The following is an 18,758-nucleotide window of genomic DNA, read 5'->3' as shown; positions in this document are numbered from 1 at the left end:
CGTTTTGCACAGGCAAGGGCGGCCGACCGAGCTGTCGCACGAACAAACACACCACATTAATGCAAACATAATAAAATAAGCGATGTTCCTGTGTGTAAATATTTGCGTTCAGTTTTTCGAAAAGCGCTGAATCATCGCGGCAGGTAGCGTGAGAGAAATCGGGAGCGAGGGCAGATTCCCTGGGTCAGGATTAGGCTGAGCTGAAGTCAGTGGAGAGCAGGGGTTATTGTGGGCTCTGTAGGCAGAGCACACAGTGTAACGCCTCAGTTTAGGCTTGTGTCCAATGCCTTAATTGGCTGAGTGGATTCATTTCACTTGGGTTGACTGCAGTGCTTTAATGCCGTCAATCTTAGTATTTCAGAAAAAGTGTCACCTGGAGCCATGATGTTTTTAGAGCTTGTGTTTGAATCATGCAAAGTAGCTACCCGACTCTTTTACAATGGAAATTCAGCAGTTTTACTCACACACACTCACACCCACACGTACAGCACACTTGCATATATGCATTTAATGTTTTAATAACATTTTATAACATCTGCATGAAATATTCAATACTTCAATACTCAATATCTTCACCAGAATGGGATTTGTTTTAGATCAGATTTGCTGCATGTCCCTCTCCAAGGTTGGGGAGAGCAAGCTGACTTGGGATCTGATGTTATATGGACAATGCTTACCAGCAGTGTGCCTTAGTATGGTACATATGAGGCCAGACAGCCTCCTCACAACCCTCTCCTGGGTACTTCATGAAACTACATTACATGTGAACGTGTATGAAGGAGACCTGGAAAGTAATTTGAAGCTTCTAAATTGAAAAAACAAAAAAGCAGAAGCCCTGGCAAAGTTGAAGCAAAGCATAACCAAGCATATGGCATATTCTATATATCTATATAAGTTTTTTCATCGGAGAACTTAAAGTGTTGGAAAATCTAGATCCTGAGGCTGAAAACAAGGGGAAAACCTCTCCCCATCTCACATCACCTATTCATGTATCATATTACACTGATAAGCGCTAACAAAAAGAGCACCAACTCCTGATGAATGACTGAAAAAAACAACTTAAAAACCCATTAAAAACCATTTTAATGCACCCACTGCAGCACCAAGAAACATATGTTCCAGAGCCTCTGAAAGGTTATTTTTCATCCGAGAAGTAAACAGAAGTCCATTTAGGCAGACAGCAGGTTTTCAGTGGTGAATGTGTGTGTGTGTGTGTGTGTGTGTGTGTGTGTAAAGCAGGTTCAAGACCTTCAAGGCTACACAGAAACTGATAAGACAGAGCAAAGAGAACCCTCCCTCCTCTCCATAACAACGTCTGAACGCGGACGTTTGCTAAAAAATAGAATATCACTCTGTCAAGATAATCTACCCGACTTGCATTTATTTAATGACATCACCCTAAGGTCACAAACACAGTAGCACATGCCATGGGCTGAACGTCATCTCCCTCCAAATATGATGCATGTTTTAAAATAGTCAGTGGATGAAAGTTTGTTGTTTGTGGTCACTGTTTCATACCATCAAGGAAGCAGGCATGTCAGTGATGAAACTCCAGAAAAGGCCTTTTACAGGCAATACATGTCCATCATGATTGCATCATAAGTCTAATAAGTGTGCCTGTGTTTAGCGACTTTGTCAATAGTTACTTTAGCCCATAGCTCTCTTCACACAGCTGAAGTCTGCTCCCTTTTGGTCACACCCGTGTCACCTCTCCTCTCGCTGGACTCTCCATGGTCACTGATGGAGGGAAACCCAACCCTCCGCTCCATCCATTGGGCTACAGCAAGCAGCTTCCTGTCTTGGAGGGCGGGGCCTATAAGCTGTAGGCCAATGGGAAGGCCCCGGCTTGATAAAGCAGTTGGCACAGAAATGGCAGGGAGACCTGTGGCAACAAAAAAAAAAAAAAGGGGGGTTGAAAGAGAGTTCAAGGAAAAGCAGAGATTAGGATCTCAAGGTTATTTAAAGGTTAGTTTGGAGAGCGATAAAAGGTGGGTGAAACTTTAACTGCCCTCGAACTGAAACACCCCTCGTTAAGGATCAGCTGTGTTGAGGGAAACTTTTATCTGAGCTGAAATTACAATGGGTTGACCGAGTTAGGAAGTTTCTCCTGACTGATTTACAAAGTGAACATAACTTTTAAAGAACTGCCTTTGCTCACAGAAACACTCATTTCTCTATTGAATCTCATGATAACGTTAGTTCAGTGTGCCTTTGTGGTAGGATGAGGGAAAAATAACTTATGGGAGTGTGTGTGTGCATGTGTAGTATGAGTGTATCCGTTCATACACACGTTCACATCCTGTACATGCATGCATAATACAACTGTCTCTCTGTACCTGCCATGTTGACAGGCTGGGTGAAGACATCTTCCTGGGCGCTGCGCGTTCGGTTGTCTTCCTGTGTGAAGTCGGCGTAGCGCGCCGCGTCGGCCAGAGTGCCGGGCGTCAGCAGCACGTCCACGCCGGACCGGAACACGCGCTCGAAATCGTCCGCGATCAGCCGGCGAACCTGCTGCGCCTTCACGAAGTAGTGCTGGTAGTTTCTGGGAAAACGAGTGTCAACAGCTTATTCAACCCCCGCCATACAATTTTATTTTTCTCTTGAATCTCATGAAAGGCCGCTTGGCCAATAACCGAATCTGCAAGTCGTGCATATTGCAGTATAAACGCCCTCACCTCTCCTCTTTGTCATATTCCCATGACAACAGAGATCTGACAGCAGACAAAAGGTCAAAGCAATAAAGAGACACTCAAGCTCTCAACTATTAAGTGCTTTGAATTCGGCGACAGATTGTGTGAATAGCGTGAGAAGGATCTTACTGTCTGAGCAGGAAGTAGTTCCCAGACAGGATCCGCCCTCTCACCACGTCGTTGAAGCCCTCGTGACGGGTGGAGGCGTACATGGCCTCCGTCGAGCTGTCCACCTCGCTACGGTGGCCTGGCAGAGACGGGACAGAAGTCAACAAGGTCATCAGCATCATTGTCTTCCGATATTCAAACAAGCAGGCATGAGTCAAGTATCATTATAATCCTCCCAGTTTGTTTTAGTCTGTTTGTGTTAGATGATATTCCCTTGAGCCAGACCAGATCAAGTGATCCAAGAAAGACAGACTACTCTGCATATTATGTTTCTCTTTGACTCATCTGCTTTCTTATGTCATTGTCATTATCCATGTTAATGTCCATTCCACTGTTTGTCCTGGCACCTATTGCATGCTCAGCCGTCGCGGTGGGGGATCCATCTTTGACTTGGCCCGTCCAAGGTCTCCTCCATATTTTCCTAATAAGGTTTTCTTGGCAGTTTTTCCTTGTATGCATTGACGGTCTAAGGCTGGTGGTGCCGGGTAGGTTAGATAGGCTGCTATGTCTTGCTAAAACTTGCTATTGGTGTCTTGTGCTTTGAATTGCTTCCTTAAGTTTGTGTTAACATCATTCTGTTCTATGACTGATTGTGGATCAGTTAGATCTACTTTGGCTCCTTCTCTGTGAAGTTGGTATAATGGTATAATTATAATTATCGAATAACAAATGAGATCATGGTCGGGACGATTGGTAGCCTCTATCGCACCCCAGTGGTATTGTTGGTGCTAGTGCTTCTCAATATTAAAGACCACATTTCCCATAAACATGATCGTTCCTGGCGCTAAGAGTTTGCTACTTGTTCGCCTCCCCAGCGTTGCTGTGCATGCATTTGTATTGAAGAGCAAGAAGAAGCTGATAACTGATAGTGTTTTATTCCCCCCATTGGTCTTTCACTCATTATGCCATCTGCAATTGCAAGAAGCTCTAAAAGCTTTAGCTCCATTTGCACTGGAAGACCAGCACCCTCTTCCTGTTTATGCCATAAAGCAATCTCCCTCTGTGCCGTAAAGCAATCCAGCAGATTCCCTGCAGAATCTGACCCAGTAACACACAATGTAAAAAGCTACACGCAGCACCTTTAACACAGACTGGTCCTTACCGTACTGTAGGCCGTCAAATCGGGCCATGTTAGACGCCACCTCAGCGTGGCACAGGACATGGTAGCAGACAATGGAGTGCTGGGTGTGGGGGAGGGACACCTGCTCCACCCGCGCCCCCGCCCTCTCAAACATGTCCGCAACACGACTCCACTGTGCGAGCGTCTCCTGGGACAGCCCCGGGGCGTGGTACTCCTGACCCGCATAGAGAGATCAGACAAGCAGTTTTACAAACTGAATGTGTTTCTGCTTTATCAGACAGTGAAAAGTGGAAAGGAAGCATTCAGGCATATTGGATATTTAGCACACAAATGGGCCCCATCACTTTTTTGTTACTGCACCTTTTTACTCACTTTATGTATTAAATTCTTCTTTTTGCATCATGAGCCTCTGTTTGGATATTCTCTGTCATCCTTTATAGTATATGGATTTAATTTCTCTTGATTTATTAACAACAAAAATTAACTTACTGCCATCTTGAAAACAATATTCACCAAGTGCCATCAGACACTTGTGGGTGCAAGTCTTGAATATCACATCCATATCATGTCATGGTAAACTACCCTTAAATCTTATGTATGAAATGCTTGTGGTGTGTGAAAAAATATATTCTGCCAGACTGGGCAGGGAAATAAGGTATCCAATGTGTGCTAATAAGATGGAAAATAATGATTTAATATACAGCCAAGCTCACCTTAGGAACGCCTAGACAGATGTTTTTGACATCAAAGTCTTCAGGCAGCTCTGGAGGTGATGAGGGACTAGGGACTGTTGTTGAATCTCTAACATCAAGGCCTTGGAGGACGCCTGTGTGACACATCAACAAAATCCCAGATAAACTCCACAGAACCATTGCCTAACAGTGTGGAACTGACTCGCATGCGATGTTGCATGTTTTTACCACAATCTTGTGTCACTTGTGCTATGTAGAAACCTAGCTTGGAAATTAGGCAATGAAAAGGAGAACCTGCCACCAGTTTCCTACCCAAGACAGTGGCTGCATCATTGACACTCCGGGTCATGATGCCTGGCACGTCCATGGAGTTGACCAGGGGGATGAGGCCGTGCCGGGACACCAGGCCATAGGTGGGCTTCAGGGCCACGACACCGCACAGCGCTCCTGGGTTACGGGTAGAACCGCCCGTGTCCGAACCCAAAGCCCTGCCAGGAGGACACCAAGGGTTAAAGGGTTTCACTTAGGACATGGGTGACGGTTCCTAATTTGTTGTACTAACATATTATGACTTGTGCTACTGCAACATGCTATTTAATTATGCGGTAATATACATCTTATACTGCTCTCGTATCACTTGGGGGGTATCAAAATATGTCCTATGCAACATAAAACAAATCAAAATGACTTTGTTTTACATTTGCAAATACATTTTTGACTCCAATCTATCAAAAATGTAAAGATTTTTTTATTCTATTTCTTTGCAACAGTTTTGGGATCTGACCCCGTCTCACGCACAGGAAGCTGGTGAGTGAGGCCACGGCCGCAGCGCTTCCTCCTGAACTTCCTCCAGTGACGACCCAGTCAGAGTCTGGCTCCGTCCTCATCTGGTCTCTGTAGGGAGCAGCGTAGCTCCAGGGGTTCCTCACCGGACCGAAGGCCCCGTCAGTACTGCCAGCACTGGGGAGAACAGAAACATAGGAGTAACAGCTTTATAAAGCAACTTAAAATTCAAATTTGGATTTGGAACTTACTGGATGTTACCAAAATAAATGCTGTATGTTGAGAGCTATTGTGATCTTCATGCTGATGGCCTTACCCCATAGCAAACTCATCCATGTTGGTCTTCCCCATGAGAACAGCCCCCTGGTCAAGGAGCTTCTGGACCACTGTAGCATTGTATGGTGGATTGTAGTCTGTAGCCAAAGTAAGGGAAAATTGTCATTATCAGTTCTAATGGTATAGATACATAGAGGGAAATATGAGACATGGTATCTTTTGCTGACCTTTGAGCATCCTGGAAGCACATGTGGTCTTGATATTCTCGGTGCAGAAGTTGTCCTTGACAGCAAAGGGGATTCCATCTAGAGGGCCTTTGGGAACACCTGAGAAGAAGAAAACATCACACAGTTAGCACCAATGACTTTACACAAAACAGAGGGAAACACACATACACACACATATCCCCACACCTTGCAGCAGCCTGCTCTCCGCCTCTTGTGCCTGCTTCAGCGCCAGCTCTTCTGTCACGGTGATGTAAGCGTTCAGGTGCTGAGTCTTCCTGATGCGGTTCAGACATTTCCTGCACAGCTCTGTCGGTGAGATCCTTCCCTCCCTCAGTGCCAAAGACACCTGGGGAGGAGTGATGAAACACATGAAGCTATGTCATGTCTGCATTGTTTCTGCAACACACCCATGCACTTTCTCATTCATGCTCATATTTTCTGCTATTTTTCTTCAACTATACAGTTTCCCTGACTATACTGAAGGGAAGAGAGCACCTGACAATAACAAAAATTGGGTATAGCCCGTTAAGGAGGAAAATAATCTTTTGTGCAAGTTATCCTAAAGCTAAAGTTAGCAACCTGGCTACAATATGAAACGTCTAACGTATTACGTAAAACAAAAACATTGAAAAAATAAGGTCGTAAAACAAGCAACCGTCGTACTAACCTCCCTTATTGTCAGGCTGAGCATATTTACGATGTTTTTCGGTGACAACCTTTCAAACTGACAGCAACCTTCGTGCAGTGTGAGGAGCACTAGGGGGCTGCCATGTTTGTTTCGCTGAGCCCACGTCGAACATCGCGCGCAGTGATTGGATAGCTGCTGAGAAAACCGCGCTCTGATTGGTGGAGGCGCCGAGCCCTGTCCGCGACGTCACACAAGGAAGCGGCATGCTAAGGAACAGAGCTAAGTTGACATTTGTTCTTCCACAGTGTTTGAAATGACTTGGAATCAGTGCATTTATCGAGATGAATAGATCTGTTAGCATGAGATGAAAATGTTAATATTCACTTGTCATAAAGCGTGATTTATATGACTTGCACTAACGTAACTGGCTGTACAGTTCGGATTGCCCTGCTTAAAACAAGTGCAAAATGCATTACTACTGATTTCCAGGTGCAGCATTTTATTTGACAGTTGTTAGTCTTTCAAGAGTTGAATGATGAGTTCTCTGAGACAGTTAGTGTGCAGCAGGTGGTTGTCTTATCTCAGTAAAGCACCTAGTGTAAACACCTCAGTTTCTAGGCATGGCAGCCAGACAAGACTGTTCAGCACTACCCACAGTTGCATGACTATTATGCCTGCTTGGGTCATCGATAAATATGGAGGCAATGACGTCTTGCGGTTCACTAAAAACGCCAGCTTCCCCATCATCCACTACCCCAATGAGGTCATTGTGAAAGTGCACGCAGCAGGACTGAACCCCCTCGATGTCAGTATGAGAGGTGGGTGACATATCTTGCCAGATTGTATTGAATTTACTGAAATTGTCTGCATCTTCACAGCAGAATACCATTTGCACTAGAAAAAGTCATGTCTGTATTTGACAGAAACATCTTGGCATCTAAAGTCACCTTCATCCAATGCCTTGATCCCACTGTTAAGACTCATTTGGGAAACTCGGCCCTGGGAAGTATGAATGGTATGTAGCTAAGATTTAAGCCTATAGGCTGAGATTAAGAAAAATGCAAGAGACTTTACTGGCAATGATAAATTAATTCTGATGATAATGCCAGTGAATAGAGCAAATGGTCACACACTGGTAATGAAGTCTGACATGTGAGCGCATAGCCCAGCTTAAAAAAAAAACCCAAATGTGGTTTGATTAATGTTGAAGGTCTATAATTTTCCACTGCACTGTGGTTTGATGTTAAAGTCAAAATGAATCAGTGCGCGGGCGGAGAGTATAGGGCATCAAAACCCAAATTTCATTAGCTAGATCGCATCTTATACGGTGTAAAGGCAAAATTACCAATTTCAATATACAGTTGCATCATCTCTGTCTCTATCTGCATCTCACCCACGCAGGTGGTTATGGTGCTGCCACGCTGTCCATGAAGAGAGACCCTCTGAATATCAAGCAGACGGGCAGCGAGTTCCCTCTTATCCTGGGGAGGGACGTGTCCGGGGTCGTCATGGAATGCGGCCTGGATGTGAAGTACTTCAAAGAGGGGGACGAGGTAAATGGAGGGGAGAAGGAGTGGAAAGACGTGTGCATATACACTCAGTATCCACTTTATTAGGCACGCCAGCAGCCTGCTCCCCCAGACAGTGAGCCAGGTATGAATAAAGTTTGAGTGTGAAACATGCAGACAGCGTGCCGTAAACACAAAACATCCAGCGGCAGAAGCAGTGGGCGCAAACGCCTCGTTGATGAGAAAGGTCAGAGGAGAATGGCGTGACTTGTTCAAGCAAACCGGCAGGCCACAAGCACGCAAATGCCAAGTAGGGACAACAGTGGTGTGCAGAAGGGCATCTCAGAACATGCAACTGGGCGTTTAAGCATCGTTTGAACACCACAGCGTACCTAAACGTTGCAGCTGTCGTTGCATCCCTGTCCTTTGTCAAATGGAAACTTCCAGCAGGATAAGGTCTCAAATTTATTTACTTATTTATGTTTTTTATCTCTTTGAACAGCTCTCTAGAGGCTACATTGTCATGTTTTAAAATATAGTCTGAGCTCCACTTATTCCTAGTAATCTTGTATGTAAACATATTTCTATTTTTTTTTTTTTTTTTTACCTTGTCTTGTTTCACGTGTACAAAAGTGTCCTTTTTATGTCCATGTTTTATGATCTTAATGTTACTGATGTAAAATTCTGCGGCTTTTTCAGTATACCCTACTGCAAGCATGAATTAATAAAGTCAAAGTCAGGATGATGCTCCATCTTCTCAAAATGGTTCCAGGAATATGACAGTGCAGCATGAATGTGCCGCCAAAAAATCTGCTGTCTTGGAGGCCAAAGTTGTTCCTATCAAAGTGGATGCTGAGTGTGTATGTGTATGTAAGCATGCACTTGCACCAGGGTTTTCATAGTTTGGGATTTTTCGTGCGTTTCATTCATTTTGAAAGGGAGTTTTCAATTTTTATTTCAATTTCAGTTTAGTTTTACATGGTTTTCAGTGTGGGGTTTGGTAGTTGTAGTTTTTGCAAATGTTTAGTTTTAGTTTAGTTTTCATTTAGTTTCAGTTCTAGTTTTAGTATTTTTGGTAGAGGTGGTATTTTTTAAAGTATAATGATAGAAGTTCAGAACAGGTGTTTTGTATATGTTGGCAACATAGATAAATTCTTTTAAAAAACTGTAAACTGTATTTACATTAATTTTTCAATGCTCTTAAAGTTGGGACCACTTCAAAATTCTCCGCCCAAAATTCATTCTCTTTTTTTGCACATAAGCCAAAAGATGAAAATATACATTTCATGTATATTTATTATTTATTTAGTTAGTTTTACAAGTAGACAAAGCAGTGTCAGTTTTTATTTTTATTTAAATTTACGACAATGTTAGTTTTCGTCTCAGTTTACCATAATAACCTTGACTTGCTCACACATATACAGGTATACGTGTGTGTGTGTGTGTGTGTGTTTGGCTGAAGGCCAGCTGGGCCTCTAATGGGCCTGTCATGAAGTCATATGCCAGTCTCATACTCAGAAAAGACTTGACAGAGGGACGCTTCCTGCTTTCCGTCTCCTCTCTCCACACTTTTGTTGACTAATCTAAGCAGCGCTGAAATGTAGAGCGACTCATTGTACCAGGTTGCGTAACTGCGCTGCTTTTGGGCCGAAGGGCCGATACATTACTGTACAGTGAAATACAATCTCATTGTATTAGAACAATATAAACCTACTGTATGGAGAGGGAGGCTGAGAACATTATGAAGCAGAAATATGTGCCCCCTGAAGTGTTTCTGTCTTTGGTTAATGAATATTCTGTTATTGCTTCTCTCCCTCAGGTGTGGGCAGCTATCCCACCATGGAAGCAGGGCAGCCTGGCAGAGTTTGTGGTGTTGAGTGCCAATGAGGTATTGTTCAGCTGTCGGACTCCTATAGTACATTGCTGCCTTATGACTAATGTTGTTATGGCTTGTTTTATGTCTTCTGTAATTTGTTCAATTTAGTTAGGTTAGCTCTTATCTGTGTGCAAAAGTGTAATTTCATCCCCTTTCCTTGTCTGTGAAAGTCAACTATTTGGGTCCAAGCAGAAGTAAAGCATATCAGTTTAAGCATATCATGGTCGTTCCTAGATTTTTGCCTTCAGAGTTTTAAGGGAAACCTGCAGGTCTAATTTGGCAGCGTGCTGCTGCTCACTGAAGCGCGTTAATGAAAAACCAATTCATTACGACCATTTCACGTGAGAGGAACTCCTAAATCTGGAGTAATTGGGCAGGCAGACAGCGAGCACAGCTTGGAGCTGGCACCGAGCCGCTTTTTCATAATGACTCGGCCGGTTTCACACAGTGAGAGGTGTGTTTGCTTTTGTGTGGGTGTTTTGGGGGGGGGGGGGGGGTGCTGCTATTATTATTAACTGCTACTATTATAATTGTGTCGAGGACAGGTGTCCCGTAAACCGAAGTCGCTGAGTCACGCGGAGGCGGCAGCCGTCCCGTACGTGGCGGCCACTGCCTGGTCGGCGCTGGTCAACACGGGTGGGCTCACTAAGGACAACTGTGCCAAGAAACGGTGAGGGAGCAGGGATTATACACTGCTGCACACACACACACACACACACACACACACACACACAATATGAGGCCACCTTGTGTCCTTCCGCTTGTTATTCTTCCCCATCCATCCCAAAGAAGCTCCCTGTCTTTGATCTAGCCCATTATCCCGCTCTGCTCCCCTCTGGGCTTAGCCTCTGCTGGCCCGGCTGGTAATGAGCACTTGGAGGACATTCTCCGGCCTCCTGGCAGCGGCTCAGACTCCGTCTTTACACACCGAAGCCCCGAGTTCAACTGAAATGAATCCTATTGAGGGAGATTCAGACCGAGAATACTGTAGATGACCGAATGGATACTTTTGTTGGCACATTTGCATATCTTTTTTTTCTTTCCCCTCTTCCTTGTAGGATTTTGATCCTCGGAGGATCCGGAGGAGTGGGAACATTCTCTATACAGGTACTGATGATGAGGAGGAGGAGGAGGAGGAGGATGATGATGGTGGTCAAGGTAGAGGAGTTAAAGTGTCACACTACAAATGAATAAATATTCCCACTTGTATAAGAGCATGATGCAACCAGTGGCCATAGAAGAAACAGCAGTGTTTAGATAATGGAGAACACAAAGCACCAGATGAACAATGGTGTTATATAAATTCTGCTCCATAAAACGTGATGGGTTATATTTAATACACCCTTATGACCTGGGGTTTCAAAGTGTTCCACCACACCTTATTGGGTGACCTGAATAGCTCACATTACACAGATGCAACATTTGATCTCAATAATAAATGCTATGGGCACTTGCCTAAAACTCTGGATGAGTTCCTTCATCCTGCAAAAACCCAAACAAATAATATTGTTTTTGTATTTGTTATATAAAATTGTTTGAAATTGAACCAATTGCAAAAAGTTCAGAAGTCAAGGACATCAAGAAAAGTAAATTTATTTTACATTTTATATTATTCATTCATTCCACTAATGTTGATAGGAACAATTATGTCATGTTCTGTAGCCACGGTGATACATGATCTATTCATTAAATACAGTCATAATTGAAGAGAAAATGTCTTTTGTCATTTATTTACATGATAATGTTGTGGCCAGATGCTGAAGGCGTGGGGGGCCCATGTGACTGTGACCTGCTCCCAGAATGCCGAGCGGCTGGTAAGGGGACTGGGGGCGGACCATGTGGTGGACTACACTGCCGTGCCTGTTGAGGTGCCACTCGGCGCACTGGAGAAGTGAGCGAAAAAAACACACATACCACACACATACTCACACTCTCTCTCTCTCCCTCTCTCTCTCTCCCTCTCTCACACCTCTACTCATTTTTCATTCTGGTAGGTGTTGGATTGGAGTTGGTGTGTGTGTATCAATGACTTCGAAACCCAATAGCTGCAGTCTGCTCATTAGTGTGGGAAAACCGAGCCCTTCAGCCTTTCTAATGAATGTGTTCACACCCAACTTTCTGTCTCCCCACTTCTGTCATATTAACTGCCCACTCATCCTTTCCTTCCCACACCTACACCTCTTTCTCTCTCATTTACTTTTTCTGTTATGCTCAATCTCTCTCTGTCTCCCCCCTTTTTTTCTCTCTCTGACTGTTTGTGTCTCTTTCTCCACCCCCCTACGCTCCTCACAAGGTTTGACCTGATCCTGGATAATGTGGGCGGGGCCACGGAGCAGTGGGCGCTGGGTCTGCTCAAGCCCTGGAGCGGCGCCAAGTACGTCACCCTTGTAACTCCATTCCTGCAGAACACCGACTTGCTGGGCATAGCTGACGGCATGCTGCAGACCGGCGTCACCGTGGCCACCAAGGCCCTCAAGGTAACCATGGTAGACCGATGTGTTGGTTTGCTGATGTATTGGGCTGATATTGGCCTTTTATTAAAAATCATATGATGGGTATGAAGCAGTTTGATTACATATTTATTGTAGAATTGATCACACTGGTTCTAATGCAACATTTTGATTAAATTCCACACAAGTATGCATGAATATGTGGTTGTTATTATCATTATTATTATCATTATTAGTCATAGTCGGAAGAGGAGGAGGAGGAGTAATATTATTGTAGGTTCCAATGGAGTTTCAATGGAGAGTCCCATGGTCTAAATGCTGTTTCGGGCATTTCCACCCTAACAAGAAGAAGAATTCTCAGAGAAACACTGAAAAAAATGTTTTTTTTTAATTTTTGGTACAAAAATTGTCAAATCTAAAGATATTGGATATCAGCACAAAATATCAGCTATTGGCAGTGTCAGTCCAAAAATATCAGTATCAGTATTGGCCTAAATCAGCCTAAATCATGGTATCATCACGTCACTCAGTTCAGTTAGTTAGGTCACAGGACAGCAACAATGACTTGGCCCTTTATAACTCCTACTGGCCTTTGAGTAATCACAACCAGTATAGAGACTGTGCTTGAAGTGGATTCACTTTTGTTCCACGGCCCCACAGACACTCTGTTTTTCTGATGTTGCATCATGGCTCTCTTGAACAGTCGCATCTTGGTGGACGGACAAATGCACAGAAACACGATGATACACCTCTACATAATGTGAGAAATAACCAATTACACAACTGATCTGTGTCGGAGTGAGTGGTGTAGAAATGATCTAATCATTTCACGTCTGATGAGAAAGGAAACTGTTCATTCTCAACGCCACAGATGTGGTGATAGGTTGTGTTCCAGTAACTTTGACTCCTGCGGCTGGTAGTCTGAACAGATTAGATTACAAAACGTTAAGGTCGTCATTGAGGCAATTTGTTTTCCATCTTAAAAACAGTTACAACATTTATTTCAACATTCAGCACACAATCATATCACATGGTAAAACTATTACAATCAAATGCATAGTGTGCAGCAATACAGTTTCAGTGTTTCAGTGTTTTGTTGTCAACAATCCTCAGGTGACATGCACATATCAAGATAAAGTACATACTATAAATTACATACAATATAACCCTGTTACTAAAGTGCATAGTATGAAGTGCACAACCCATATTGTAGCATCATATTTAACTGCAGAATAGTTAAAAACATCGTTAGTTAAATCATTTAAAAGTAGTAATGATCCAAAAAAAAAATGTTTATCTCCACTTTGGACACTTTGGACCAGGCTACCGCTCCAAATCTGAGCCAGTGTGGCCCAGATTAAAGCATCCTTTCTAAACTGTCACTTCATCAATGCAGCTTATGCTCTGATATAGTCATATAAGGTAAAATATAACACCCTTTACCCCACACACACACACACACACACCCTGAGCTTGTATTCTTAACTCTGGCATCCTGTCAGTGCGGCCACAGTGACTGCAGCACACATCTCTGGTTGGTGCAGTGCATTTGCGGTGTGTGTGTGTGTGTGTGTGTGTGTGTGTGTGTGTGTGTGTGTGTGTGTGTCACATCTGTGCATCACTGTCACCACTTCTGTGTTTCCACTCGACTCTCGACCACAGAATCCACAGTATGTACTGACTTTAAGGTGTTTGACTGTGGTTCAGGGAGTGTCTTTTTCTACAGTACGCTGTTAGAAAAAAGAGTATTATTTCATCACTTGGGGTTTGAGCAAGTGGACAAAAAACTTTCACCTTGCCTTCCTTTTTGGTTAAGTGTTTGGTTAAACTCAAAGGCAAATTTTTAGGCCTTATTTCATTAGTCAAGTTGATTATAAAAGGCACATATTGTGGCGTAATGTACTGATTCACTCAAATGCACCCCACTTGTACTTAGAGGGGGAAGTGACATAAACATTCGTTTAAATTGCAAATGATTTCAGATGCATTTCTGCGTCATGTGTATTTTAAGTCACAAGGAAATGGCAGTTGGATGGCGTCTTGCCTCCATAATTCGGCGAATTTCTGGTTGAAACAGGATGTTGGTGGCGGAAACAACTCGAGGAGGGACTGTTGTTTGAAAGTTCAGACTTGCTCTGTGCATCACACTGAGCTGTCACAAATTAGGGATTATTCAATGAATCACTTCCAGCCACGCAGCCCATGTTGTTTTAGGGAAGAGGAAAGGGTTTTCGGGGGCGAACGGCCAAAAATACACCGGCGTACCATGTTGCGCCTACTGGCTGAAGTCATTTGCTAGAAACATGCCGATTTCCAGGAAGTCAAAGTAATATGGTTTGGATAGAAAAATATGAGAAAATAAAAATTTTATATAACATTTTGCCATTTATTGTTAAATGGGTGTACGGTACGATGTGGAGAATTTAGCCAACCAGGTGAAAAAGTCGTATTTCATTTCATCGTGACTTTAGTAACACCAAAGAAATTGTCAGTGGCTCTTTTGACGAGAATAGAGAGTTTTTCAAGTAAAGCTCAACTAGAAGTACTCATGAAATAGAAACTTCAGAAAAGGAGTGCGGATGGAGGGTTCTAATGGCGCGGGGCAGCCCCAGATACACTTGCCGTGTTGTGTTTTTTTTTTCCCCCACTAAATGCAAAGTGAGGTGACAGTCTTTAACCGAGGGGTTTGCCCCAGGGTTTGAAAGAGAGAGTGATGGTGTATAAATATGCAGATCTTGGGGAAAGAGTTGGCCGTTTCTTGCTTTCCATACTGTAAGTATCATTTGAATAGAGGCTTTAAACGAACAGCCATCCGTGTATGGTGTCGTACTCACTAGCACCTCCTGCTCAAATCTCCTCTTTCCAAGTGTAACCAGAGAGGATACTGTGTCATCTGCTGCGATGCCTTCATGGCGCCTTCTTTCCAGCACACACACACACACACACTGGACACCTGAATGGCCTACATACACCCACACCCAACTCATACACACACACACACACACACACAAACACACACCACGCCTCCAGGCGCTGAGACAACAAAGCGGACACCATTCAATTGTGGAGCGCTCAGCTGATTTTTGTGTGTTTTTCCCTACGGTCAGAGCTTGTGCTGCAGAGACTGTAGGTGCAGTCATTTCAGTAAGAAAGGGAGAGGCGCTCTCCCACTGGGAGGCTCCAGGTTACAACAGCTTTGTCTTCTGCTAGCACTCACACTGTCTCTGCAATCAGATAAATTGGAGATATCCAGTGAGCCAGACTGACACAGCAAAGATTCACACTTATTAGGAATTGAAATGGCTTTTGGGCTTTTAAAGGAAGAGAGCAACATGGGCTTGGGTGCTTTGACCCAAGATGCACAGCAAATTATCCAGTGTTAGTAAGTGTTGATTGTTCAGTGGCAATTAATTTGAGTTGACAAGTGTTGATTGGAAATGTGTTTGCTCACTCATAGAGCTGATATGAGTATCTGTCTAAAGTGTTGAATGATGGGTGTGAACATAAATAAACACTGGCGTAGTGTTGAGTTTAATTAACACTGACTGTGTAACTGTTTGGGCCCAAGACAAGCTTCTATTGGTGCCAAATTTCTTGCTTCAGTGTGTACGGGACATATATATGTGCAGTGCATGCATACATAATGTACAGAAAGACACATGCACGGCAGGATATTGACAAGTGAAAGCAGAAAAGAATGGGAGAGGGATGTACCGTTGTGGGTTCATAGACAGGAAGCAGCGATACACACCTCCAGCTTTCACGGCTCCTTTTTCACACACACACACACACACACACATATACGTTTGAAACTAAAAGGAAAACTAGAGCGCCGACAACTGGTTTGGCAGTCGAAGTGTCCTCATTTCCAAATGGGCCTGAAGGCAACATGTTAAGTAACTCCTTTATACCTAAAACCCCTACACAGATGCACACACACACACATGCACAAACACAACAAAGGACGGAGACAAGTCATTTTTCCTTTTGTAGCGGCTTCCCGGGAATCCCACCCAGGCTGAATGGGGACGGAGTCTGAAAGTGGGCTGCGTCCTCACCCAGCCGCCTGACACACTTTAAGGCTCTTTCTTTTGATCCAGGCCTACTTTGAGGAATTGGAACGTGTCATCTAATTATGAAAAAATCAAAGGGAGTGTACAGTGTGTGGGACAGTAGCGCTTGGGGCCAGGGAATCCCAGCGGTTGAGCCAGTTTTGGGTTATAGTTGGTGGATGGAAGTGTGGTGTTATTATTTGGGTGGTGCAGTCAGTGTGCCATAATGGTTAAGGAAAGTAATTAATTAGAAGAGAATAAAGGCAATGCGTATGGGTCATGTTGGCTTGCTAGATATGTATTTAGAATTTTTGGAATAAAAAAATAAAAAAAAAATTTCAAGGTTGTGTTTCTTGATTATTAACTACGCTACCGGTATTTATGTTTTCACATGGTTTCATGGTATTTTCATGGTGTGGCTAGAAAACTGCCACTCAATCTACTGCTTCATAGTGTGCATCACATGATATTGTTTTTATTTTTTGTTGAATTTTCCTTTTATTTTTCCAGCTTACGCGCAAAGTAAACAAAGTTATGAAGTGAAGTTATCGGTTTAGTCCCTCCTCATGCCTTTTTCTCTCATCCGGTTTCTTCCAGCACCTGACTAAGGGAGTTCACTACCGCTGGGGCTTCTTCGCACCCAGTGGCCCTGCACTGGACGACATAAGTGAAATGGTGGATGCAGGACAGGTAGGGTACCGGACTGTTCTGATTTTGCACCAGTTTTTTCTATGGCGATCGTTAGAAGTTGTCTCCTCATGGTGATCAATATGTTTGATATCCTCACTCTCTCCAACTCAGCTGCACCTTTGATAGGTTTCAAAGTTGAAATGGACACTGGAAAGCAGCTACCTTGGAAAATTGGATTTTGTTCACAGACGCACACATCAGCTTTATTTTGGAGAATTCGGTATCGAAGAAGGCTCACATACAACTGCGAAACACTCCAGATGTTTTTCACCTTCTGAAGGAAATCACATCAACTGAGCGTGGCTTCCCTCACCGAATTTGTCATTTGTGGAAGTTGGGGAGACCGAAGCTTTCTGCCTCAACAAACCCTGTGACCTCATCCTTCTCATCCTTTCTGTATCTGTTCCCCAGATCCGGGCAGTGGTGGAGGAGCAGTTCCCCTTCTCCCGGGTTCCCCAGGCCTTCCAGAAGGTGGAGGAGGGCCACGCCCGAGGGAAGACTGTGGTCCAGATCAGCCGAGGAGACGGAGACGACTCATAGCACTGACGCCCCTCATACAATTACTGACATCCTATGAGATTATATATGCCGGTGTGCAGAATGTGTTATAACTGTCTGCATATAAAATAAATGGTAAAACTGAATTTGAGTGTGAGATCTGAGGGAATTGCCTGATATAATCAGCTGAGGAAATAAACTTGATTACTGCTATTTTTGCTTGCCACACTTTCTCAACATTACCGTCAATCAATGTAGCCTACAGAGATATAAGTAAAGAAAGAGATTGTGCTATATACATAAAAAAAACTGGAACTGGGTCTTTAAAATATTTGGAAATGTGTATTGTAAGGGACTTGAAGGAAGTTTTTGGGAGATCTGCCTGTTGGTTTATTTACCCAATGATGAGAACTGGGTAGCCATGAATACAAAACTCTAGCAAGTCAAGCTAAGTCATACTATTGATCAAGTAGATTAAATTAAACTTACACATATCTGGTGCAACATGAACTGTGCTTGTAACCAAAAGCCTTAAGACAGTGAGGAAATATTTGCTCATCAGCACAAGTTAACTTACTATGTGGACATCAGCGTAATGAGAACATACAGTAACATCATAGTAATGGTACCTGCAGTCTGCAGACCTTGCACAGAACCCCAATAGTACTGAACAATCCTGATATGGTGCTCCTTCCAGTTCACCTAGATTTAGGAGGAAAATAAAATGGATGCAGCAAAGTTATTTGGTAATGTCAGTTATTAGGCGCAATCATCTAGTATCCTTCTTTAATTGTCAGTTTTAAATTAATTAAGACAATGTCAGCCTAATACATGCACTGAGCAGCAGAACCACACAGATCAAGACTGTGGCAGTTCAGCCAGGCAGTTCACAGCTCTAAATCAACACACTTCTTATTTCAGCTTCTTATTCTACTGCGGCATGACAGTATAAAAAGGGTCTTGTCATGTAGAGGTGGCGCCACTGTGTGCCGTTCTGCCTGGGGGAATCACAGCATGGCCAAGGTTTGTTTTTTTGTTTGTTTGCCTGCTTGGTCAGGAGCGCAGTGGAACACGTCTGACCGTCGCCTCCATAACACCTACAGTACATCCTTCTACATGATTTAAATGTCCTCATGAGA

At 43.5% G+C, this 18,758-nt stretch overlaps 2 protein-coding genes across 3 annotated transcripts; one reads left to right on the top strand and one right to left on the bottom strand.

Moving 5' to 3' along the window:
* Positions 1-1,366: 1,366 nt before the first annotated feature.
* On the bottom strand, positions 1,367-6,707 carry qrsl1 (glutaminyl-tRNA amidotransferase subunit QRSL1). The gene is made up of 11 exons (XM_071905774.2): positions 6,585-6,707; positions 6,104-6,263; positions 5,918-6,016; positions 5,731-5,827; positions 5,430-5,591; positions 4,944-5,119; positions 4,653-4,765; positions 3,961-4,153; positions 2,820-2,937; positions 2,337-2,542; positions 1,367-1,882 (listed from the first exon to the last, which is right to left on the bottom strand). The coding sequence occupies exons 1-11, from the start codon at positions 6,606-6,608 to the stop codon at positions 1,665-1,667; spliced, it is 1,566 nt and encodes a 521-aa protein (XP_071761875.2). The 5' UTR covers positions 6,609-6,707; the 3' UTR covers positions 1,367-1,664.
* A 142-nt stretch (positions 6,708-6,849) lies between these two features.
* Positions 6,850-17,765, top strand: rtn4ip1 (reticulon 4 interacting protein 1). Of its 2 annotated transcripts, XM_078289599.1 has the most exons (10): positions 7,242-7,363; positions 7,469-7,560; positions 7,947-8,098; positions 9,873-9,941; positions 10,475-10,599; positions 10,988-11,036; positions 11,684-11,820; positions 12,223-12,406; positions 17,029-17,121; positions 17,533-17,765. In XM_078289599.1, exons 2-10 carry the CDS (start codon positions 7,554-7,556, stop codon positions 17,659-17,661), a joined length of 945 nt encoding a protein of 314 aa, XP_078145725.1. In that variant the 5' UTR covers positions 7,242-7,363; positions 7,469-7,553; the 3' UTR covers positions 17,662-17,765. The 2 variants fall into 2 exon arrangements, with proteins under 2 accessions (XP_071761876.2, XP_078145725.1); XM_071905775.2 differs by lacking the exon at positions 7,469-7,560 and having other exon boundaries at positions 6,850-7,363.
* The last annotated feature ends 993 nt before the right edge of the window (positions 17,766-18,758 follow it).

The sequence above is a fragment of the Centroberyx gerrardi genome, chromosome 17, assembly GCF_048128805.1.
Source record: "Centroberyx gerrardi isolate f3 chromosome 17, fCenGer3.hap1.cur.20231027, whole genome shotgun sequence".
In the NCBI taxonomy this organism is placed as follows: Eukaryota; Metazoa; Chordata; class Actinopteri; order Beryciformes; family Berycidae; genus Centroberyx; species Centroberyx gerrardi.
This window is presented reverse-complemented; position numbering and strand designations above follow the sequence as displayed.

Bases quoted from the DNA above. Each gene is read 5' to 3' on its own strand.
- qrsl1 (XM_071905774.2), bottom strand. From the start codon at position 6,608: ATGCTCAGCCTGACAATAAGGGAG. The intron at 6,017-6,103 runs GTGTGGGGATAT...TCTTCTTCTCAG, and splicing joins GGAGAGCAGGCTGCTGCAAG to GTGTTCCCAAAGGCCCTCTA. The intron at 1,883-2,336 runs GTACAGAGAGAC...TTGTTGCCACAG, and splicing joins CCAGCCTGTCAACATGGCAG to GTCTCCCTGCCATTTCTGTG.
- rtn4ip1 (XM_071905775.2), top strand. From the start codon at position 7,078: ATGATGAGTTCTCTGAGACAGTTAGTGTGCAGCAGGTGGTTGTCTTAT. The intron at 10,600-10,987 runs GTGAGGGAGCAG...TCTTCCTTGTAG, and splicing joins GACAACTGTGCCAAGAAACG to GATTTTGATCCTCGGAGGAT. The intron at 17,122-17,532 runs GTAGGGTACCGG...TCTGTTCCCCAG, and splicing joins AAATGGTGGATGCAGGACAG to ATCCGGGCAGTGGTGGAGGA.